The 25173-nt window shown below is 55.1% G+C and overlaps 1 protein-coding gene across 6 annotated transcripts in view; it reads left to right on the top strand.

Moving 5' to 3' along the window:
• Positions 1-25173, top strand: part of myo5aa (myosin VAa) — a 243849-nt gene that overhangs the window by 154710 nt on the left and 63966 nt on the right. For all 6 annotated transcript variants that reach the window (XM_087981139.1, XM_087981135.1, XM_087981138.1 and 3 more), the window contains exon 16: positions 4602-4699. In XM_087981139.1, the coding sequence (XP_087837265.1) occupies positions 4602-4699 (98 nt within the window). The remainder of the gene's footprint in view (positions 1-4601; positions 4700-25173) is intronic.

The following is a 25173-nucleotide window of genomic DNA, read 5'->3' as shown; positions in this document are numbered from 1 at the left end:
TTGCATGCCCATATCGCTGCTGTACTAAACCTGTGTAGCAATGACTGGCTTAGGGGCCTTCACTAACACACCAAGAGAAATGGAGTTTCAGTTCCCTCTGTTGGGGAATTTAGATTCAGATGGAAAAAGATTAGGAAGTTCGAAGCTGGATATTGGGTTGTTCATCTACTGTGACTGCTCTATTACTGTCCTTTCCAGAAGGATGGTCCTTGTTTGTTCACATCACTTCAGTCAGAGAGATGTGCAGCATGGAAACAGACCCTTCGGTCCAACCCGTTCACGCCGACCAGATATCCCAACCCAATCTAGTCCCACCTGCCAGCACCCGGCCCATATCCCTCCAAACTCTTCCTATTCATATACCCATCCAAACGCCTCTTCAATGTTGCAATTGTACCAGCCTCCACCACATCCTCTGGCAGCTCATTCCATACACGTACCACCCTCTGCGTGAAAACGTTGCCCCTTTGGTCTCTTTTATATCTTTCCCCTCTTGCCCTAAACCTATGCTCTCTAGTTCTGGACTCCCCAACTCCAGGGAAAAGACTTTATCTATTTATCCTATCCATGCCCCTCATAATTTTGTAAACCTCTATAAGGTCACCCCTCAGCCTCCGACACTCCAGGGAAAACAGCCCCAACCTGTTCAGCCTCTCCCTATAGCTCAAATCCTCCAACCCTGGCAACATCCTTCTAAATCTTTTCTGAACCCTTTCAAGTTTCACAACATCTGGAAGGAGACCAGAATTGCACGCAATATTCCAACAGTGACCTAACCAATGTCCTTTACAGCCGCAGCATGACCTCCCAACTCCTGTACTCAATACTCTGACCAATAAAGGAAAGCATACCAAATACCTTCTTCACTATCCTATCTACCTGCGACTCCACTTTCAAGGAGCTATGAACCTGCACTCCAAGGTCTCTTTGTTCAGCACCACTCCCTAGGACCTTACCATTAAGTGTGTAAGTCCTGCTAAGATTTGCTTTCCCAAAATGCAGCACCTCGCATTTGTCTGAATTAAACTCCATCTGCCACTTCTCAGCCCATTGGCCCATCTGATCAAGATCCTGTTGTCGTCTGAAGTAACCCTCTTCGCTGTCCACTACACCTCCAATGTTGGTGTCATCTGCAAACTTACTAACTGTACCTCTTATGCTCACATCCAAATCATTTGTGGCACTCCACTGGTCACAGGCCTCCAGTCTAAAAAGCAACCCTCCACCACCACCCTCTCTCTTCTACCTTTGAGCCAGTTCTGTATCCAAATGGCTAGTTCTCCCTGTAATCCGTGAGATCTAATCTTGCTAATTAAGGGGAACCTTGTCGAACGCCTTACTGAAGTCCATATAGTTTACATCTACCACTCTGTCCTCATCAGTCCTCTTTGTTACTTCCTCAAAAAACTCAATCAAAATAAGATGGCTAACTCTGCATTGGGTTAACTCTAAAGGGATTGTATCAAACAAGGGGTCCACCACCATCCTTCAGTAACAAGGTGCCTACCATGGCACAGTTGGTAGCACCCCCCCCCCTCTTGACTTTCAAGGTTCAGGGTTCAAGTCCCACTTGAGGGCTGCCCCGCTAGTACAGCCCTGAGGAAGTGCTGGAATGTCAAAGATCTTTCAGAAGAGACATTAATCACCATGTCTACCTGATCATGTAAATGGAGAAGATGCTAAGGCATTATTTCGAACAGGAGTAGGGCAATTCTCCTGGGGTCCTGACCAAATCGACATTATGATGTAGCAATTAATCACCATTATGATGTAACAATTTATCTGGTCAATAACACATCACTGTTAGTGGAATCTTGCTATGCTTTCTATTTTACAGCAGTAATTACACTTCAATAAGTACTTCCTTCAGTGTAAAGCATTGAGGCACTTGACAGATGTTCAGTGTCTCTTATGCTATATAGATACAGGGTTTTAAAAACAAACATCAGTTTGGATTTTGTCGAGACTGAACACAATTGTGTGGCCTTTCGATGATGCATGTGCTGAGGAACCTCGATTATCCGAAGGATACGGGTGGGGGGTATTTTGTTTGGTTTATTGGTTTCCGCATAATCGAATGTCGGATAACATTGTTCAGCCAAGCATTGGGACCCTGTGATCTTGCCAGATAATCTGATATTCGGATAATCGAATGTTGGATAATCGAGGTTCCTGTGTATGTACTTGGAGGCGAGTGCGAATCTCTTTTATCCTAAAATAAAATCAACTGTTTATGTTTAAGCTCTGAGACCATAAGACACAGGAACAAATACAGACCATTCAGCCCATTGTTTCTGCTGCACTACTCAATGAGCTCATGGCAATGAGTTCTGATAATCCTTACCTCCACTCCTCTGCCTTTTCCCTTGGTTCCAATACTGAATAAAAATTTGTCCATCTAGGCCATGAATGTCCTTATCAACTCAGCCCTGACAATCCTCTGTGGTAAAGAATTCCAGAGATGCATTGCCTTCTGACAGGAAAAGATTCCTTCTGTTCTGTCTTAAATAGTTGACTCCTTACTCTGAGATTATGTCCTGGGATCTTTCACAAGGGGAAGCAGCCTCTCAGCACCTATCCTGTCAAGTCCCCAAACAACCTTATCTGTTTCAATAAGGTCTTCTCTCATTGTCCTAAACTGCAACGCATACCTGTCCAACCTACTCAACCTCTGTTCTTAATAAAATCCCTGCTGATGGAGCAGCGTTCCGAAAGCCCGTGCTTCCAAATAAACCTGTTGGACTCTAACCTGGTGTTGTGTGATTTTTAACTTTGTCCACATCTGGTGTCAGTCTCGATCTGGACATGCTTCCAAGGCCAGTGTAGCTTTCTGTGGAGAAGGGGACCAAGACTGCTCACAGTATTCCAGCTGTGGTCTGACTCCTGCCTTGGATAGTTTCAGGAAAACCTCCAAATTTTTATATAATTTAAATAAAGGCTAAAAATTTCATTTGCCTTCTCTATAATCTGTTGAACTTCAATGTTAACTTTGTGAGATTCATGGACAAGTACTCCCAAATCCCTCTGTGCTGCAGCTTTCTATAGTTCATCCCCATTTAAATAATATTCAGCTTGTCTATTCTTCCTGCCAAAGTGCATAACCTCACATCTTTCCAAATAATATTCTATCTGCCAAGTTTTCTCTCTCTCTCTCTCACTCATGCACGCTCACTCACTTTCACACACACTCTACAATCTCTCTCTCACTCACTTAGCCTTTCTTTACACTCACTCGCTCTCATACACTCTCATTCGCTACACTCTCTCACTCTTACTCTCTCTACACTTCCCTGGCGCGCTCTCGCACACGCAGAAAAGTGCTGGCCTCTCCTTAAATTATTTAAGTTGGCATTACCACAAGATTTCAATCAGGGCTGAGAGATGTTACTGTGGGGGGGGAGTCTGGGACCCTGTGTACATGAGGCAAAAAAGTCACTTGAGGCTTTGAGGCAAAATGAGTTTGTGATTTGGTCCAGAGAACAAGCAGCACCAGCATCATTTGTTGCATTCCCATTGTCTGAACAGCAGCAATACCAAGGATCTACATTTATATAGCACCTTTGACATAATGAAAGATTCCAAGATGCCTTCACAGAAACATTATAGAGCAAACAATGACAATGAAAACTACATAAAGCTTGAGGAGTCTTTTCCATCAGGTAAGAGAGAGAAAGAGAGGTGCAAGGACGGGGCAATGCCACAACTTGGGGCTAAGGCAAATATAGGCAGCAGCAGTGGGAATGCACATACAGCATTTAGAGGAGTGCGGATATTGCGGAAGGTTCTGGAGGAGATTCCAGAAATTGGGAAGTGCACGGCCACAAAGGGATTGGGGAACAAGGATGAGAATTTTAAATCCAACCCTGCAATCTGTCAGACATTACAAGGCTGTAACATAAGCCATTTGATTTCTGTAAAAGAAGTTCCAATTGCTGATTTATAAAGGAGGGCAGCTCGATGCTAATGCATCATGTGAAACACAGTCAGCACCTTTGTGAATTATCTTCTGTTGTTTTCACTTTTATATTTTTCTTCTTTATTTAGTATTGTTTGCTACCTGCCTTAAGCTGGTTTAAAAGAGAAGGCTCCCTTTCTCATTTTCAGCCTTGCTTTTCCTTCCTTTTGTTAGCTTCCTAATCTGATTGTGTTCCTTAGTGGCTTCTCAATGCCCTGCATTGTCCATTCTCTTCTCTGACCTCCCACTCTGTGACTTGAGGAGATGGGTGTGTCACCTTTTTCCCCAGGTTTCTGGAGGAACTGCTGAAGACCTGATTGCTGGGAAGCAGATAAATGGGATCAACATATAATGTCCCTAAATTTTTCTGACACCTCTCCTCCAACACCCCCCACCCCACCAAAAAAATGAGGAGATTCTCTGGGCTCAAGCAGATGTCTGACCAAGACTTTTGAAGGTAATTTTGAAGTCAGTGGGTCAAGAGAGTGGAAGGCATGTGGTAACCATGGAGACTGCAATAAGGAGTTGAGGCAGGAAAAATTTGAGGGGGAGAAATAAAAGCAGACAAATCACAGGTGAGAGGAAAATGTAAAACTGATAGATCAATTTTGTAAATTGTTATTACTTTTGTTTCAATTTCTTGCAGTTTCGTAACTCCCTTCATCTGCTGATGGAAACCCTGAATGCTACAACACCTCACTACGTACGATGCATTAAACCCAATGACGACAAACTTGCTTTCACGTAAGCCAAACTAAATGTGCTTTCATTCTCACCCTGTTAACTTGCGACATTGTGTCTCTGTCACTATGGCCTCTGTCACTGAGGCTACAAAAGAAGAATTCTAACTTTGCAAGCCTTGCTGTAGGTTACCATCTGAGATGGGCTAAAATAGAAAGTTGTGTAAACTGATTCAGAATGCATTGTAATTTCTTTTAGCAAACAAAAGAAAATCCTGTGCATGTTGTCACTGAGAGATGTACTTTTACACTGTCTAGTCTATAGAAAGTAAGACAATCTTTAAAGTCTCTAGTGTGCAATCGTGAAGAAAGGGAAGGTTATATTAAGAACAATTTTATAACCTTCTGGATTCAGTGATTTTTTTGTTTGTTGTAATTGTGTGGCCCTTTCCCTAAAGTCATCAATGAAATGTGGATTTTGTTTGAAAATTGAAATTTTCACACCAAGGAGTACCCTTTATAGCTTCAGTTATACAGGGCATTGGAGAGACTTGAATACTTTGTGCAGCATTAGTGTCCTTTTTAAGGAAGAACATAAATGCTTTGAAGGCTAGTTGGAGGTGGTTTACCAGATTGGTACCTGGAGTTGGTACCTTATGAGAAAAAGTGATCGGACTGGGCTCGTTTTCACTAGAAGAGTGAGGTGTGAGTGGGTTAAAGTATGTCAGTTCCTTTATGGTCTCGGTCGTGTAAATATGGAGAGGATGTCTCCTCTTGTGGGTGAGATAATAAGAACTAGGGGGCCCTGTTTAAAAATGAGTGCTCAGCCTTTTTAAGAGAAAGGTGAGAATTTTTCTTTCCCTGAGGGTTCGGCAGCTTTGAAACTCTCTGCCTCAGAAGGCTGTGGAGGAGAGGCTCAGTGAATACTCTCAAAGTGGAGGTCAATGAATTCTTGTTGAACAGTGGAGTCAAAGGTTAGATTGTACTTGGGCATAAGGAATTCAAAACACAAAGAGAATAGCCATGATCTCATTGAATGATGGAACAGACATGAAGGGCCAAATGGCCTGTTTCGGCTTCTATTTCATGTGTTCTAGTTATTGTTTATTTGTACCCCTGAAATGGTCAGCACAGAAAATACTATTCTCAAAGAGTGGCTCCATTACTTGAACAGTGATGAAAGTGCTTCCATAATGGTGTTCATTGTTCAACAGTGTGTTGAAAGCGATACTATATTGCAGAAATGATTCTGGGTTGTAACTGCCCAGCGCGTCCTACGCTGTAACTGCCCAGTGCCTCCTACGCTGTAACTGCCCAGTGCCTCCTACGCTGTAACTGCCCAGTGCCTCCTACGCTGTAACTGCCCAGTGCCTCCTACGCTGTAACTGCCCAGTGCCTCCTACGCTGTAACTGCCCAGTGCCTCCTACACTGTAACTGCCCAGTGCCTCCTACGCTGTAACTGCCCAGTGCCTCCTACGCTGTAACTGCCCAGCGCCTCCTACGCTGTAACTGCCCAGCGCCTCCTACGCTGTAACTGCCCAGCGCCTCCTACGCTGTAACTGCCCAGTGTCTCCTACGCTGTAACTGCCCAGTGCCTCCTACGCTGTAACTGCCCAGCGCCTCCTACGCTGTAACTGCCCAGCGCCTCCTACGCTGTAACTGCCCAGTGCCTCCTACGCTGTAACTGCCCAGCGCCTCCTACGCTGTAACTGCCCAGCGCCTCCTACGCTGTAACTGCCCAGCGCCTCCTACGCTGTAACTGCCCAGTGTCTCCTACGCTGTAACTGCCCAGCGCCTCCTACGCTGTAACTGCCCAGTGCCTCCTACGCTGTAACTGCCCAGCGCCTCCTACGCTGTAACTGCCCAGCGCCTCCTACGCTGTAACTGCCCAGGGCCTCCTACGCTGTAACTGCCCAGTGCCTCCTACACTGTAACTGCCCAGCGCCTCCTACGCTGTAACTGCCCAGTGCCTCCTACGCTGTAACTGCCCAGTGCCTCCTACGCTGTAACTGCCCAGTGTCTCCTACGCTGTAACTGCCCAGTGTCTCCTACGCTGTAACTGCCCAGTGCCTCCTACGCTGTAACTGCCCAGTGCCTCCTACGCTGTAACTGCCCAGTGCCTCCTACGCTGTAACTGCCCAGTGCCTCCTACGCTGTAACTGCCCAGTGTCTCCTACGCTGTAACTGCCCAGTGCCTCCTACGCTGTAACTGCCCAGGGCCTCCTACGCTGTAACTGCCCAGTGTCTCCTACGCTGTAACTGCCCAGTGCCTCCTACGCTGTAACTGCCCAGTGCCTCCTACGCTGTAACTGCCCAGTGCCTCCTACGCTGTAACTGCCCAGTGCCTCCTACGCTGTAACTGCCCAGTGTCTCCTACGCTGTAACTGCCCAGTGCCTCCTACGCTGTAACTGCCCAGTGCCTCCTACGCTGTAACTGCCCAGTGCCTCCTACGCTGTAACTGCCCAGTGCCTCCTACGCTGTAACTGCCCAGTGTCTCCTACGCTGTAACTGCCCAGTGCCTCCTACGCTGTAACTGCCCAGTGCCTCCTACGCTGTAACTGCCCAGTGCCTCCTACGCTGTAACTGCCCAGCGCCTCCTACGCTGTAACTGCCCAGTGCCTCCTACACTGTAACTGCCCAGCGCCTCCTACGCTGTAACTGCCCAGTGCCTCCTACGCTGTAACTGCCCAGTGCCTCCTACGCTGTAACTGCCCAGTGCCTCCTACGCTGTAACTGCCCAGTGCCTCCTACGCTGTAACTGCCCAGCGCCTCCTACGCTGTAACTGCCGAGTGCCTCCTACGCTGTAACTGCCCAGCGCCTCCTACGCTGTAACTGCCCAGTGCCTCCTACGCTGTAACTGCCGAGTGCCTCCTACGCTGTAACTGCCCAGCGCCTCCTACGCTGTAACTGCCCAGTGCCTCCTACGCTGTAACTGCCCAGTGCCTCCTACGCTGTAACTGCCCAGTGTCTCCTACGCTGTAACTGCCCAGTGTCTCCTACACTGTAACTGCCCAGTGTCTCCTACGCTGTAACTGCCCAGCGCCTCCTACGCTGTAACTGCCCAGCGCCTCCTACGCTGTAACTGCCCAGGGCCTCCTACGCTGTAACCGCCCAGTGCCTCCTACGCTGTAACCGCCCAGTGCCTCCTACGCTGTAACTGCCCAGGGCCTCCTACGCTGTAACCGCCCAGTGCCTCCTACGCTGTAACTGCCCAGGGCCTCCTACGCTGTAACTGCCCAGGGCCTCCTACGCTGTAACCGCCCAGTGCCTCCTACGCTGTAACCGCCCAGTGCCTCCTGCGCTGTAACTGCCCAGTGCCTCCTACGCTGTAACTGCCCAGCGCCTCCTATGCTGTAACTGCCCAGAGCCTCCTACGCTGTAACTGCCCAGCGCCTCCTACGCTGTAACTGCCGAGTGCCTCCTACACTGTAACTGCCCAGTGTCTCCTACGCTGTAACTGCCCAGCGCCTCCTACGCTGTAACTGCCCAGTGCCTCCTACGCTGTAACTGCCCAGCGCCTCCTACGCTGTAACTGCCCAGTGCCTCCTACGCTGTAACTGCCCAGCGCCTCCTACGCTGTAACTGCCGAGTGCCTCCTACACTGTAACTGCCCAGTGCCTCCTACGCTGTAACTGCCGAGTGCCTCCTACACTGTAACTGCCCAGTGTCTCCTACGCTGTAACTGCCCAGTGTCTCCTACGCTGTAACTGCCCAGCGCCTCCTACGCTGTAACTGCCCAGTGCCTCCTACGCTGTAACTGCCCAGCGCCTCCTACGCTGTAACTGCCCAGCGCCTCCTACGCTGTAACTGCCCAGGGCCTCCTACGCTGTAACTGCCCAGTGTCTCCTACGCTGTAACCGCCCAGTGCCTCCTACGCTGTAACCGCCCAGTGCCTCCTGCGCTGTAACTGCCCAGTGCCTCCTACGCTGTAACTGCCCAGTGCCTCCTACGCTGTAACTGCCCAGCGCCTCCTATGCTGTAACTGCCCAGAGCCTCCTACGCTGTAACTGCCCAGCGCCTCCTACGCTGTAACTGCCGAGTGCCTCCTACACTGTAACTGCCCAGTGTCTCCTACGCTGTAACTGCCCAGCGCCTCCTACGCTGTAACTGCCCAGTGCCTCCTACGCTGTAACTGCCCAGTGCCTCCTACGCTGTAACCGCCCAGTGCCTCCTACGCTGTAACTGCCCAGTGCCTCCTACGCTGTAACTGCCCAGCGCCTCCTACGCTGTAACTGCCCAGTGCCTCCTACGCTGTAACTGCCGAGTGCCTCCTACACTGTAACTGCCCAGTGTCTCCTACGCTGTAACTGCCCAGCGCCTCCTACGCTGTAACTGCCCAGTGCCTCCTACGCTGTAACTGCCCAGCGCCTCCTACGCTGTAACTGCCCAGTGCCTCCTACGCTGTAACTGCCCAGCGCCTCCTACGCTGTAACTGCCCAGTGCCTCCTACGCTGTAACTGCCCAGCGCCTCCTACGCTGTAACTGCCCAGCGCCTCCTACGCTGTAACTGCCCAGCGCCTCCTACGCTGTAACTGCCCAGTGTCTCCTACGCTGTAACCGCCCAATGCCTCCTACGCTGTAACCGCCCAGTGCCTCCTGCGCTGTAACTGCCCAGTGCCTCCTACGCTGTAACTGCCCAGTGCCTCCTACGCTGTAACTGCCCAGCGCCTCCTATGCTGTAACTGCCCAGAGCCTCCTACGCTGTAACTGCCCAGCGCCTCCTACGCTGTAACTGCCGAGTGCCTCCTACACTGTAACTGCCCAGTGTCTCCTACGCTGTAACTGCCCAGCGCCTCCTACGCTGTAACTGCCCAGTGCCTCCTACGCTGTAACCGCCCAGTGCCTCCTACGCTGTAACCGCCCAGTGCCTCCTACGCTGTAACTGCCCAGTGCCTCCTACGCTGTAACTGCCCAGCGCCTCCTATGCTGTAACTGCCCAGAGCCTCCTACGCTGTAACTGCCCAGCGCCTCCTACGCTGTAACTGCCCAGTGCCTCCTACGCTGTAACTGCCGAGTGCCTCCTACACTGTAACTGCCCAGTGTCTCCTACGCTGTAACTGCCCAGCGCCTCCTACGCTGTAACTGCCCAGTGCCTCCTACGCTGTAACTGCCCAGCGCCTCCTACGCTGTAACTGCCCAGTGCCTCCTACGCTGTAACTGCCCAGCGCCTCCTACGCTGTAACTGCCGAGTGCCTCCTACACTGTAACTGCCCAGTGCCTCCTACGCTGTAACTGCCGAGTGCCTCCTACACTGTAACTGCCCAGTGTCTCCTACGCTGTAACTGCCCAGTGTCTCCTACGCTGTAACTGCCCAGCGCCTCCTACGCTGTAACTGCCCAGTGCCTCCTACGCTGTAACTGCCCAGCGCCTCCTACGCTGTAACTGCCCAGCGCCTCCTACGCTGTAACTGCCCAGGGCCTCCTACGCTGTAACTGCCCAGTGTCTCCTACGCTGTAACCGCCCAGTGCCTCCTACGCTGTAACCGCCCAGTGCCTCCTGCGCTGTAACTGCCCAGTGCCTCCTACGCTGTAACTGCCCAGTGTCTCCTACGCTGTAACTGCCCAGTGCCTCCTACGCTGTAATTGCCCAGCGCCTCCTGCGCTGTAACTGCCCAGTGCCTCCTACGCTGTAACTGCCCAGTGCCTCCTACGCTGTAACTGCCCAGCGCGTCCTACGCTGTAACTGCCCAGAGCCTCCTACGCTGTAATTGCCCAGCGCCTCCTACGCTGTAACTGCCCAGAGCCTCCTACGCTGTAATTGCCCAGGGCCTCCTACGCTGTAATTGCCCAGCGCCTCCTACGCTGTAACTGCCCAGTGCCTCCTACGCTGTAATTGCCCAGCGCCTCCGACTCTGTAACTGCCCAGAGCCTCCTACGCTGTAATTGCCCAGCGCCTCCTACGCTGTAACTGCCCAGTGTCTCCTACGCTGTAACTGCCCAGTGTCTCCTACGCTGTAACTGCCCAGTGCCTCCTACGCTGTAATTGCCCAGCGCCTCCTACGCTGTAACTGCCCAGTGCCTCCGACTCTGTAACTGCCCAGTGCCTCCTACGCTGTAACTGCCCAGTGCCTCCTACGCTGTAACTGCCCAGTGCCTCCTACGCTGTAACTGCCCAGGGCCTCCTACGCTGTAACTGCCCAGTGTCTCCTACGCTGTAACTGCCCAGTGCCTCCTACGCTGTAACTGCCCAGTGCCTCCTACGCTGTAACTGCCCAGTGCCTCCTACGCTGTAACTGCCCAGTGCCTCCTACGCTGTAACTGCCCAGTGTCTCCTACGCTGTAACTGCCCAGTGCCTCCTACGCTGTAACTGCCCAGTGCCTCCTACGCTGTAACTGCCCAGTGCCTCCTACGCTGTAACTGCCCAGTGCCTCCTACGCTGTAACTGCCCAGTGTCTCCTACGCTGTAACTGCCCAGTGCCTCCTACGCTGTAACTGCCCAGTGCCTCCTACGCTGTAACTGCCCAGTGCCTCCTACGCTGTAACTGCCCAGCGCCTCCTACGCTGTAACTGCCCAGTGCCTCCTACACTGTAACTGCCCAGCGCCTCCTACGCTGTAACTGCCCAGTGCCTCCTACGCTGTAACTGCCCAGTGCCTCCTACGCTGTAACTGCCCAGTGCCTCCTACGCTGTAACTGCCCAGTGCCTCCTACGCTGTAACTGCCCAGCGCCTCCTACGCTGTAACTGCCGAGTGCCTCCTACGCTGTAACTGCCCAGCGCCTCCTACGCTGTAACTGCCCAGTGCCTCCTACGCTGTAACTGCCGAGTGCCTCCTACGCTGTAACTGCCCAGCGCCTCCTACGCTGTAACTGCCCAGTGCCTCCTACGCTGTAACTGCCCAGTGCCTCCTACGCTGTAACTGCCCAGTGTCTCCTACGCTGTAACTGCCCAGTGTCTCCTACACTGTAACTGCCCAGCGTCTCCTACGCTGTAACTGCCCAGCGCCTCCTACGCTGTAACTGCCCAGCGCCTCCTACGCTGTAACTGCCCAGGGCCTCCTACGCTGTAACCGCCCAGTGCCTCCTACGCTGTAACCGCCCAGTGCCTCCTACGCTGTAACCGCCCAGGGCCTCCTACGCTGTAACCGCCCAGTGCCTCCTACGCTGTAACTGCCCAGGGCCTCCTACGCTGTAACTGCCCAGGGCCTCCTACGCTGTAACCGCCCAGTGCCTCCTACGCTGTAACCGCCCAGTGCCTCCTGCGCTGTAACTGCCCAGTGCCTCCTACGCTGTAACTGCCCAGCGCCTCCTATGCTGTAACTGCCCAGAGCCTCCTACGCTGTAACTGCCCAGCGCCTCCTACGCTGTAACTGCCGAGTGCCTCCTACGCTGTAACTGCCCAGTGTCTCCTACGCTGTAACTGCCCAGCGCCTCCTACGCTGTAACTGCCCAGTGCCTCCTACGCTGTAACTGCCCAGTGCCTCCTACGCTGTAACTGCCCAGTGCCTCCTACGCTGTAACTGCCCAGTGTCTCCTACGCTGTAACTGCCCAGCGCCTCCTACGCTGTAACTGCCCAGTGCCTCCTACGCTGTAACTGCCCAGTGTCTCCTACGCTGTAACTGCCCAGCGCCTCCTACACTGTAACTGCCCAGTGTCTCCTACGCTGTAACTGCCCAGTGTCTCCTACGCTGTAACTGCCCAGCGCCTCCTACGCTGTAACTGCCCAGTGCCTCCTACGCTGTAACTGCCCAGCGCCTCCTACGCTGTAACTGCCCAGCGCCTCCTACGCTGTAACTGCCCAGGGCCTCCTACGCTGTAACTGCCCAGTGTCTCCTACGCTGTAACCGCCCAGTGCCTCCTACGCTGTAACCGCCCAGTGCCTCCTGCGCTGTAACTGCCCAGTGCCTCCTACGCTGTAACTGCCCAGTGTCTCCTACGCTGTAACTGCCCAGTGCCTCCTACGCTGTAATTGCCCAGCGCCTCCTGCGCTGTAACTGCCCAGTGCCTCCTACGCTGTAACTGCCCAGTGCCTCCTACGCTGTAACTGCCCAGCGCGTCCTACGCTGTAACTGCCCAGAGCCTCCTACGCTGTAATTGCCCAGCGCCTCCTACGCTGTAACTGCCCAGAGCCTCCTACGCTGTAATTGCCCAGGGCCTCCTACGCTGTAATTGCCCAGCGCCTCCTACGCTGTAACTGCCCAGTGCCTCCTACGCTGTAATTGCCCAGCGCCTCCGACTCTGTAACTGCCCAGAGCCTCCTACGCTGTAATTGCCCAGCGCCTCCTACGCTGTAACTGCCCAGTGTCTCCTACGCTGTAACTGCCCAGTGTCTCCTACGCTGTAACTGCCCAGTGCCTCCTACGCTGTAATTGCCCAGCGCCTCCTACGCTGTAACTGCCCAGTGCCTCCGACTCTGTAACTGCCCAGTGCCTCCTACGCTGTAACTGCCCAGCGCGTCCTACGCTGTAACTGCCCAGTGCCTCCGACTCTGTAACTGCCCAGAGCCTCCTACGCTGTAACTGCCCAGAGCCTCCTACGCTGTAACTGCCCAGTGCCTCCGACTCTGTAACTACCCAGCGCCTCCTACGCTGTAACTGCCCAGCGCCTCTGACTCTGTAACCGCCCAGTGTCTCCTACACTGTAACTGCCGAGTGCCTCCTACGCTGTAATTGCCCAGCGCCTCCTACACTGTAACTGCCCAGAGCCTCCTACGCTGTAACTGCCCAGTGCCTCCTACGCTGTAACTGCCCAGTGCCTCCGACTCTGTAACTGCCCAGTGCCTCCTACGCTGTAACTGCCCAGTGCCTCCTACGCTGTAACTGCCCAGTGCCTCCTACGCTGTAACTGCCCAGTGCCTCCTACGCTGTAACTGCCCAGCGCGTCCTACGCTGTAACTGCCCAGAGCCTCCTACGCTGTAACTGCCCAGAGCCTCCTACGCTGTAACTGCCCAGCGCCTCCTACGCTGTAACTGCCCAGTGCCTCCGACTCTGTAACTACCCAGCGCCTCCTACGCTGTAACTGCCCAGCGCCTCTGACTCTGTAACCGCCCAGTGTCTCCTACACTGTAACTGCCGAGTGCCTCCTACGCTGTAATTGCCCAGCGCCTCCTACACTGTAACTGCCCAGAGCCTCCTACGCTGTAACTGCCCAGCGCCTCCTACGCTGTAACTGCCCAGAGCCTCCTACGCTGTAACTGCCCAGTGTCTCCTACGCTGTAACTGCCCAGTGCCTCTGACTCTGTAACCGCCCAGTGTCTCCTACACTGTAACTGCCCAGTGCCTCCTACGCTGTAATTGCCCAGCGCCTCCTACGCTGTAACTGCCCAGCGCCTCCTACGCTGTAATTGCCCAGCGCCTCCTACGCTGTAATTGCCCAGTGCCTCCTACGCTGTAACTGCCCAGTGTCTCCTACGCTGTAACTGCCCAGAGCCTCCTACGCTGTAACTGCCCAGTGTCTCCTACGCTGTAACTGCCCAGTGTCTCCTACGCTGTAACTGCCCAGTGTCTCCTACGCTGTAACTGCCCAGAGCCTCCTACGCTGTAACTGCCCAGTGTCTCCTACGCTGTAACTGCCCAGTGTCTCCTACGCTGTAACTGCCCAGTGTCTCCTACGCTGTAACTGCCCAGAGCCTCCTACGCTGTAACTGCCCAGTGCCTCCTACGCTGTAACTGCCCAGTGTCTCCTACGCTGTAACTGCCCAGTGTCTCCTACGCTGTAACCGCCCAGTGTCTCCTACGCTGTAACTGCCCAGAGCCTCCTACGCTGTAACTGCCCAGTGTCTCCTACGCTGTAACTGCCCAGTGCCTCCTACGCTGTAACTGCCCAGTGCCTCCTACGCTGTAATTGCCCAGTGTCTCCTACGCTGTAACTGCCCAGAGCCTCCTACGCTGTAACTGCCCAGTGTCTCCTACGCTGTAACTGCCCAGTGCCTCTGACTCTGTAACCGCCCAGTGTCTCCTACGCTGTAACTGCCCAGAGCCTCCTACGCTGTAACTGCCCAGTGTCTCCTACGCTGTAACTGCCCAGCGCCTCCTACGCTGTAACTGCCCAGCGCCTCTGACTCTGTAACTGCCCAGCGCCTCCTACGCTGTAACTGCCGAGTGCCTCCTACGCTGTAATTGCCCAGCGCCTCCTACACTGTAACTGCCCAGAGCCTCCTACGCTGTAACTGCCCAGCGCCTCCTACGCTGTAACTGCCCAGAGCCTCCTACGCTGTAACTGCCCAGAGCCTCCTACGCTGTAACTGCCCAGCGCCTCCTACGCTGTAACTGCCCAGAGCCTCCTACGCTGTAACTGCCCAGAGCCTCCTACGCTGTAACTGCCCAGAGCCTCCTACGCTGTAACTGCCCAGCGCCTCCTACGCTGTAACTGCCCAGAGCCTCCTACGCTGTAACTGCCCAGAGCCTCCTACGCTGTAACTGCCCAGTGTCTCCTACGCTGTAACTGCCCAGTGCCTCCTACGCTGTAACTGCCCAGCGCCTCCTACACTGTAACTGCCCAGCGCCTCCTACGCTGTAACTGCCCAGTGCCTCCTACACTGTAACTGCCCGGCACCTCCTACGCTGTAACTGCCCAGTGTCTCCTACGCTGTAACTGCCCAGTGTCTCCTACGCTGTAACTGCCCAGTGTCTCCTACGCTGTAACTGCCCAGTGTCTCCTACGCTGTAACTGCCCAGTGCCTCCTACGCTGTAACTGCCCAGTGCCTCCTACGCTGTAACTGCCCAGTGCCTCCGACTCTGTAACTGCCCAGCGTCTCCTACGCTGTAACTGCCCAGTGCCTCCTACGCTGTAACTGCCCAGTGCCTCCTACGCTGTAACTGCCCAGTGCCTCCGACTCTGTAACTGCCCAGTGCCTCCTACGCTGTAACTGCCCAGTGCCTCCTACGCTGTAACTGCCCAGTGTCTCCTACGCTGTAACTGCCCAGTGCCTCCTACGCTGTAACTGCCCAGTGTCTCCTACGCTGTAACTGCCCAGTGCCTCCTACGCTGTAACTGCCCAGTGCCTCCTACGCTGTAACTGCCCAGCGCCTCCTACGCTGTAACTGCCCAGTGCCTCCTACGCTGTAACTGCCCAGTCCCTCCTACGCTGTAACTGCCGAGTGCCTCCTACGCTGTAACTGCCGAGTGCCTCCTACGCTGTAACTGCCCAGTGCCTCCTACGCTGTAACTGCCCAGTGCCTCCTACGCTGTAACTGCCCAGTGCCTCCTACGCTGTAACTGCCCAGTGCCTCCTACGCTGTAACTGCCCAGTGTCTCCTACGCTGTAACTGCCCAGTGTCTCCTACGCTGTAACTGCCCAGCGCCTCCTACGCTGTAACTGCCCAGTGCCTCCTACGCTGTAACTGCCCAGTGCCTCCTACGCTGTAATTGCCCAGTGTCTCCTACGCTGTAACTGCCCAGTGTCTCCTACGCTGTAACTGCCCAGTGTCTCCTACGCTGTAACTGCCCAGCGCCTCCTACGCTGTAACTGCCCAGCGTCTCCTACGCTGTAACTGCCCAGTGCCTCCTACGCTGTAACTGCCCAGTGTCTCCTACGCTGTAACTGCCCAGCGCCTCCTACGCTGTAACTGCCCAGTGTCTCCTACGCTGTAACTGCCCAGTGTCTCCTACGCTGTAACTGCCCAGCGCCTCCTACGCTGTAACTGCCCAGTGTCTCCTACGCTGTAACTGCCCAGTGCCTCCTACGCTGTAACTGCCCAGTGCCTCCTACGCTGTAACTGCCCAGTGCCTCCTACGCTGTAACTGCCGAGTGCCTCCTACGCTGTAACTGCCCAGTGCCTCCTACGCTGTAACTGCCCAGTCCCTCCTACGCTGTAACTGCCCAGTGCCTCCTACGCTGTAACTGCCCAGTGTCTCCTACGCTGTAACTGCCCAGTGTCTCCTACGCTGTAACTGCCCAGCGCCTCCTACGCTGTAACTGCCCAGTGCCTCCTACGCTGTAACTGCCCAGTGCCTCCTACGCTGTAATTGCCCAGTGTCTCCTACGCTGTAACTGCCCAGTGTCTCCTACGCTGTAACTGCCCAGTGTCTCCTACGCTGTAACTGCCCAGCGCCTCCTACGCTGTAACTGCCCAGTGCCTCCTACGCTGTAACTGCCCAGTGTCTCCTACGCTGTAACTGCCCAGCGCCTCCTACGCTGTAACTGCCCAGTGTCTCCTACGCTGTAACTGCCCAGTGTCTCCTACGCTGTAACTGCCCAGCGCCTCCTACGCTGTAACTGCCCAGTGTCTCCTACGCTGTAACTGCCCAGTGTCTCCTACGCTGTAACTGCCCAGTGTCTCCTACACTGTAACTGCCCAGTGTCTCCTACGCTGTAACTGCCCAGTGCCTCCTACGCTGTAACTGCCGAGTGCCTCCTACGCTGTAACTGCCCAGTGCCTCCTACGCTGTAACTGCCCAGTCCCTCCTACGCTGTAACTGCCGAGTGCCTCCTACGCTGTAACTGCCGAGTGCCTCCTACGCTGTAACTGCCCAGTGCCTCCTACGCTGTAACTGCCCAGTGCCTCCTACGCTGTAACTGCCCAGTGCCTCCTACGCTGTAACTGCCCAGTGCCTCCTACGCTGTAACTGCCCAGTGTCTCCTACGCTGTAACTGCCCAGTGTCTCCTACGCTGTAACTGCCCAGCGCCTCCTACGCTGTAACTGCCCAGTGCCTCCTACGCTGTAACTGCCCAGTGCCTCCTACGCTGTAATTGCCCAGTGTCTCCTACGCTGTAACTGCCCAGTGTCTCCTACGCTGTAACTGCCCAGCGCCTCCTACGCTGTAACTGCCCAGTGTCTCCTACGCTGTAACTGCCCAGAGCCTCCTACGCTGTAACTGCCCAGTGCCTCCTACACTGTAATTGCCCAGTGTCTCCTACGCTGTAACTGCCCAGTGTCTCCTACGCTGTAACTGCCCAGCGCCTCCTACGCTGTAACTGCCCAGTGCCTCCTACGCTGTAACTGCCCAGTGTCTCCTACGCTGTAACTGCCCAGCGCCTCCTACGCTGTAACTGCCCAGTGTCTCCTACGCTGTAACTGCCCAGTGTCTCCTACGCTGTAACTGCCCAGCGCCTCCTACGCTGTAACTGCCCAGTGTCTCCTACGCTGTAACTGCCCAGTGTCTCCTACGCTGTAACTGCCCAGTGTCTCCTACACTGTAACTGCCCAGTGTCTCCTACGCTGTAACTGCCCAGCGCCTCCTACGCTGTAACTGCCCAGTGTCTCCTACGCTGTAACTGCCCAGTGTCTCCTACGCTGTAACTGCCCAGTGTCTCCTACGCTGTAACTGCCCAGCGCCTCCTACGCTGTAACTGCCCAGTGTCTCCTACGCTGTAACTGCCCAGTGTCTCCTACGCTGTAACTGCCCAGTGTCTCCTACGCTGTAACTGCCCAGTGCCTCCTACGCTGTAACTGCCCAGCGCCTCCTACGCTGTAACTGCCCAGTGTCTCCTACGCTGTAACTGCCCAGTGTCTCCTACGCTGTAACTGCCCAGTGTCTCCTACGCTGTAACTGCCCAGCGCCTCCTACGCTGTAACTGCCCAGTGTCTCCTACGCTGTAACTGCCCAGTGTCTCCTACGCTGTAACTGCCCAGTGTCTCCTACGCTGTAACTGCCCAGTGCCTCCTACGCTGTAACTGCCCAGTGTCTCCTACGCTGTAACTGCCCAGTGTCTCCTACGCTGTAACTGCCCAGTGTCTCCTACGCTGTAACTGCCCAGCGCCTCCTACGCTGTAACTGCCCAGTGTCTCCTACGCTGTAACTGCCCAGTGTCTCCTACGCTGTAACTGCCCAGTGTCTCCTACGCTGTAACTGCCCAGTGTCTCCTACACTGTAACTGCCCAGTGTCTCCTACACTGTAACTGCCCAGCGCCTCCTACGCTGTAACTGCCCAGTGTCTCCTACGCTGTAACTGCCCAGTGTCTCCTACGCTGTAACTGCCCAGCGCCTCCTACGCTGTAACTGCCCAGTGTCTCCTACACTGTAACTGCCCAGCGCCTCCTACGCTGTAACTGCCCAGTGTCTCCTACGCTGTAACTGCCCAGTGTCTCCTACGCTGTAACTGCCCAGTGCCTCCTACGCTGTAACTGCCCAGTGTCTCCTACGCTGTAACTGCCCAGTGTCTCCTACGCTGTAACTGCCCAGTGTCTCCTACGCTGTAACTGCCCAGTGTCTCCTACGCTGTAACTGCCCAGTGCCTCCTACGCTGTAACTGCCCAGTGCCTCCTACGCTGTAACTGCCCAGTGTCTCCTACGCTGTAACTGCCCAGCGCCTCCTACGCTGTAACTGCCCAGTGTCTCCTACGCTGTAACTGCCCAGTGTCTCCTACGCTGTAACTGCCCAGCGCCTCCTACGCTGTAACTGCCCAGTGTCTCCTACGCTGTAACTGCCCAGCGCCTCCTACGCTGTAACTGCCCAGTGTCTCCTACGCTGTAACTGCCCAGTGTCTCCTACACTGTAACTGCCCAGTGTCTCCTACACTGTAACTGCCCAGCGCCTCCTACGCTGTAACTGCCCAGTGTCTCCTACGCTGTAACTGCCCAGTGTCTCCTACGCTGTAACTGCCCAGTGTCTCCTACGCTGTAACTGCCCAGTGCCTCCTACGCTGTAACTGCCCAGTGTCTCCTACGCTGTAACTGCCCAGTGCCTCCTACGCTGTAACTGCCCAGCGCCTCCTACGCTGTAACTGCCCAGCGCCTCCTACGCTGTAACTGCCCAGTCCCTCCTAGGCTGTAACTGCCCAGCGCCTCCTACGCTGTAACTGCCCAGTGCCTCCTACGCTGTAACTGCCCAGTGCCTCCTACGCTGTAACTGCCCAGTGCCTCCTACGCTGTAACTGCCCAGTGTCTCCTACGCTGTAACTGCCCAGTGTCTCCTACACTGTAACTGCCCAGTGTCTCCTACACTGTAACTGCCCAGCGCCTCCTACGCTGTAACTGCCCAGTGCCTCCTACGCTGTAACTGCCCAGTGCCTCCTACGCTGTAACTGCCCAGTGTCTCCTACGCTGTAACTGCCCAGTGTCTCCTACGCTGTAACTGCCCAGTGCCTCCTACGCTGTAACTGCCCAGCGCCTCCTACGCTGTAACTGCCCAGCGCCTCCTACGCTGTAACTGCCCAGCGCCTCCTACGCTGTAACTGCCCAGCGTCTCCTACGCTGTAACTGCCCAGCGCCTCCTACGCTGTAACTGCCCAGTGCCTCCTACGCTGTAACTGCCCAGTGTCTCCTACACTGTAACTGCCCAGCGCCTCCTACGCTGTAACTGCCCAGCGCCTCCTACGCTGTAACTGCCCAGCGCCTCCTACGCTGTAACTGCCCAGTGCCTCCTACGCTGTAACTGCCCAGTGCCTCCTACGCTGTAACTGCCCAGCGCCTCCTACACTGTAACTGCCCAGTGCCTCCTACGCTGTAACTGCCCAGTACCTCCTACGCTGTAACTGCCCAGTGCCTCCTACACTGTAACTGCCCAGTGTCTCCTACGCTGTAACTGCCCAGTGCCTCCTACACTGTAACTGCCCAGTGCCTCCTACGCTGTAACTGCCCAGTGTCTCCTACGCTGTAACTGCCCAGTGTCTCCTACACTGTAACTGCCCAGCGCCTCCTACGCTGTAACTGCCCAGTGCCTCCTACGCTGTAACTGCCCAGCGCCTCCTACACTGTAACTGCCCAGTGCCTCCTACGCTGTAACTGCCCAGTACCTCCTACGCTGTAACTGCCCAGTGCCTCCTACACTGTAACTGCCCAGTACCTCCTACGCTGTAACTGCCCAGTGTCTCCTACGCTGTAACTGCCCAGCGCCTCCTACGCTGTAACTGCCCAGTGTCTCCTACGCTGTAACTGCCCAGTGTCTCCTACGCTGTAACTGCCCAGCGCCTCCTACGCTGTAACTGCCCAGTGCCTCCTACGCTGTAACTGCCCAGTGTCTCCTACGCTGTAACTGCCCAGTGTCTCCTACGCTGTAACTGCCCAGTGTCTCCTACGCTGTAACTGCCCAGTGCCTCCTACGCTGTAACTGCCGAGTGCCTCCTACGCTGTAACTGCCCAGTGCCTCCTACACTGTAACTGCCCAGCGCCTCCTACGCTGTAACTGCCCAGCGCCTCCTACGCTGTAACTGCCCAGTGCCTCCTACACTGTAACTGCCCAGCGCCTCCTACACTGTAACTGCCCAGCGCCTCCTACGCTGTAACTGCCCAGTGCCTCCTACGCTGTAACTGCCCAGCGCCTCCTACGCTGTAACTGCCCAGCGTCTCCTACGCTGTAACTGCCCAGTGCCTCCTACGCTGTAACTGCCCAGTGCCTCCTACGCTGTAACTGCCCAGTGTCTCCTACGCTGTAACTGCCCAGTGCCTCCTACGCTGTAACTGCCCAGCGCCTCCTACACTGTAACTGCCCAGTGTCTCCTACGCTGTAACTGCCCAGTGCCTCCTACGCTGTAACTGCCCAGCGCCTCCTACACTGTAACTGCCCAGTGCCTCCTACGCTGTAACTGCCCAGTACCTCCTACGCTGTAACTGCCCAGTACCTCCTACGCTGTAACTGCCCAGTACCTCCTACACTGTAACTGCCCAGTGCCTCCTACGCTGTAACTGCCCAGCGCCTCCTACACTGTAACTGCCCAGTGCCTCCTACGCTGTAACTGCCCAGTACCTCCTACGCTGTAACTGCCCAGTACCTCCTACGCTGTAACTGCCCAGTACCTCCTACGCTGTAACTGCCCAGTGCCTCCTACGCTGTAACTGCCCAGCGCCTCCTACACTGTAACTGCCGAGTGCCTCCTACGCTGTAACTGCCCAGCGCCTCCTACACTGTAACTGCCCAGTGCCTCCTACGCTGTAACTGCCCAGTACCTCCTACGCTGTAACTGCCCAGTACCTCCTACGCTGTAACTGCCCAGTGCCTCCTACGCTGTAACTGCCCAGTGCCTCCTACGCTGTAACTGCCCAGCGCCTCCTACACTGTAACTGCCGAGTACCTCCTACGCTGTAACTGCCCAGTGTCTCCTACGCTGTAACTGCCCAGTGCCTCCTACGCTGTAACTGCCGAGTGCCTCCTACGCTGTAACTGCCCAGTGCCTCCTACGCTGTAACTGCCCAGCGCCTCCTACGCTGTAACTGCCCAGCGCCTCCTACGCTGTAACTGCCCAGTGCCTCCTACGCTGTAACTGCCCAGTGTCTCCTACGCTGTAACTGCCCAGTGCCTCCTACGCTGTAACTGCCCAGTGTCTCCTACACTGTAACTGCCCAGTGTCTCCTACGCTGTAACTGCCCAGTGCCTCCTACGCTGTAACTGCCCAGCGCCTCCTACACTGTAACTGCCCAGCGCCTCCTACACTGTAACTGCCCAGTGCCTCCTACGCTGTAACTGCCCAGTACCTCCTACGCTGTAACTGCCCAGTACCTCCTACGCTGTAACTGCCCAGTGTCTCCTACGCTGTAACTGCCCAGTGCCTCCTACGCTGTAACTGCCCAGTGCCTCCTACACTGTAACTGCCCAGTACCTCCTACGCTGTAACTGCCCAGTGCCTCCTACGCTGTAACTGCCCAGTACCTCCTACGCTGTAACTGCCCAGTGTCTCCTACACTGTAACTGCCCAGCGCCTCCTACACTGTAACTGCCCAGCGCCTCCTACACTGTAACTGCCCAGTACCTCCTACGCTGTAACTGCCCAGTGCCTCCTACGCTGTAACTGCCCAGTGTCTCCTACGCTGTAACTGCCCAGTGCCTCCTACGCTGTAACTGCCCAGTGCCTCCTACACTGTAACTGCCCAGTACCTCCTACGCTGTAACTGCCCAGTGCCTCCTACGCTGTAACTGCCCAGTACCTCCTACGCTGTAACTGCCCAGTGTCTCCTACGCTGTAACTGCCCAGTGCCTCCTACACTGTAACTGCCCAGTACCTCCTACGCTGTAACTGCCCAGTGCCTCCTACACTGTAACTGCCCAGTACCTCCTACGCTGTAACTGCCCAGTGTCTCCTACGCTGTAACTGCCCAGTGCCTCCTACACTGTAACTGCCCAGCGCCTCCTACACTGTAACTGCCCAGCGCCTCCTACGCTGTAACTGCCCAGCGCCTCCTACGCTGTAACTGCCCAGCGCCTCCTACGCTGTAACTGCCCAGCGCCTCCTACGCTGTAACTGCCCAGTGCCTCCTACACTGTAACTGCCCAGTGCCTCCTACACTGTAACTGCCCAGCGCCTCCTACGCTGTAACTGCCCAGCGCCTCCTACGCTGTAACTGCCCAGTGTCTCCTACGCTGTAACTGCCCAGTGCCTCCTACGCTGTAACTGCCCAGCGCCTCCTACACTGTAACTGCCCAGTGCCTCCTACGCTGTAACTGCCCAGCGCCTCCTACACTGTAACTGCCCAGTGCCTCCTACGCTGTAACTGCCCAGTGTCTCCTACGCTGTAACTGCCCAGCGCCTCCTACGCTGTAACTGCCCAGTACCTCCTACGCTGTAACTGCCCAGTGTCTCCTACGCTGTAACTGCCCAGTGCCTCCTACGCTGTAACTGCCCAGTACCTCCTACGCTGTAACTGCCCAGTGTCTCCTACGCTGTAACTGCCCAGTGTCTCCTACGCTGTAACTGCCCAGCGCCTCCTACGCTGTAACTGCCCAGTGTCTCCTACGCTGTAACTGCCCAGCGCCTCCTACGCTGTAACTGCCCAGTGCCTCCTACGCTGTAACTGCCCAGTGTCTCCTACGCTGTAACTGCCCAGTGTCTCCTACGCTGTAACTGCCCAGTGTCTCCTACGCTGTAACTGCCCAGTGCCTCCTACGCTGTAACTGCCGAGTGCCTCCTACGCTGTAACTGCCCAGCGCCTCCTACGCTGTAACTGCCGAGTGCCTCCTACGCTGTAACTGCCGAGTGCCTCCTACACTGTAACTGCCCAGCGCCTCCTACGCTGTAACTGCCCAGTGCCTCCTACGCTGTAACTGCCCAGTGCCTCCTACACTGTAACTGCCCAGCGCCTCCTACGCTGTAACTGCCCAGTGCCTCCTACGCTGTAACTGCCCAGTGCCTCCTACGCTGTAACTGCCCAGTGCCTCCTACGCTGTAACTGCCGAGTGCCTCCTACGCTGTAACTGCCGAGTGCCTCCTACACTGTAACTGCCCAGCGCCTCCTACGCTGTAACTGCCCAGAGCCTCCTACGCTGTAACTGCCCAGCGCCTCCTACGCTGTAACTGCCCAGTGCCTCCTACGCTGTAACTGCCCAGTGCCTCCTACGCTGTAACTGCCGAGTGCCTCCTACGCTGTAACTGCCCAGTGCCTCCTACGCTGTAACTGCCCAGCGCCTCCTACGCTGTAACTGCCCAGTGCCTCCTACGCTGTAACTGCCCAGTGCCTCCTACGCTGTAACTGCCGAGTGCCTCCTACACTGTAACTGCCCAGAGCCTCCTACGCTGTAACTGCCCAGTGTCTCCTACGCTGTAACTGCCGAGTGCCTCCTACGCTGTAACTGCCGAGTGCCTCCTACGCTGTAACTGCCCAGTGCCTCCTACGCTGTAACTGCCGAGTGCCTCCTACACTGTAACTGCCCAGCGCCTCCTACGCTGTAACTGCCCAGTGCCTCCTACGCTGTAACTGCCCAGTGTCTCCTACGCTGTAACTGCCCAGTGTCTCCTACGCTGTAACTGCCGAGTGCCTCCTACGCTGTAACTGCCCAGTGCCTCCTACGCTGTAACTGCCCAGTGTCTCCTACGCTGTAACTGCCCAGCGCCTCCTACGCTGTAACTGCCCAGTGTCTCCTACGCTGTAACTGCCCAGTGCCTCCTACGCTGTAACTGCCCAGTGTCTCCTACGCTGTAACTGCCCAGCGCCTCCTACGCTGTAACTGCCCAGTGTCTCCTACGCTGTAACTGCCCAGTGTCTCCTACGCTGTAACTGCCCAGTGTCTCCTACGCTGTAACTGCCCAGCGCCTCCTACGCTGTAACTGCCCAGTGCCTCCTACGCTGTAACTGCCCAGTGCCTCCTACGCTGTAACTGCCCAGTGTCTCCTACGCTGTAACTGCCCAGTGCCTCCTACGCTGTAACTGCCCAGTGTCTCCTACGCTGTAACTGCCCAATGTACACATTCTATCACACATGAAATGTGAGTTTTGTGCCATATGACTCTGCTCAGTTAATGTGATGATGCATTGCTTTTAAGATGTTTCCCTTTTAATCTTATAAATTTTGTGAGTTAATATTGAGCAACATTGAATGAAGTTGATTAATTGAAAGCTTTTGCTCTCAAAATCCTCACATTGAAGTGTCAGTTTCTAATATAAAAAGACTGAAGAAAGAAGAGGTGTAACTATCAGATGGTGAGACTCTGAGCTTGTTGCTGTGGTTGGCTGTTGACAAATGAGAACCAGGTTTGTGTTTTGGACCTGAATCACACTAACCTGGATAGGGCAAGTTCGCTTTAGAGAGATTTTGTCCATCCACTGAGAACTTAATCATGTTAAGACACAGGTGACATTAAAGTGTTTTATCTTCAAAAATGTGCTGCTGGTGAAGTTTGGCCTTGAATTGACTGCTGTTGATCTGAACCCTGACAGGGAATCTATGTGCATTTGAAGCTTACATTTGAGAATAGTGCTGAGTATGACCAGGACCAGGTTAATTT

Source organism: Chiloscyllium plagiosum, unplaced genomic scaffold, assembly GCF_037043375.1.
Source record: "Chiloscyllium plagiosum isolate Xiang-an unplaced genomic scaffold, Cpla_swu_hap1 HiC_scaffold_39, whole genome shotgun sequence".
Classification (NCBI taxonomy): Eukaryota; Metazoa; Chordata; class Chondrichthyes; order Orectolobiformes; family Hemiscylliidae; genus Chiloscyllium; species Chiloscyllium plagiosum.
The sequence above is the reverse complement of the archived record's forward strand: the minus strand, read 5'-3'. Positions and strand labels throughout refer to the sequence as shown.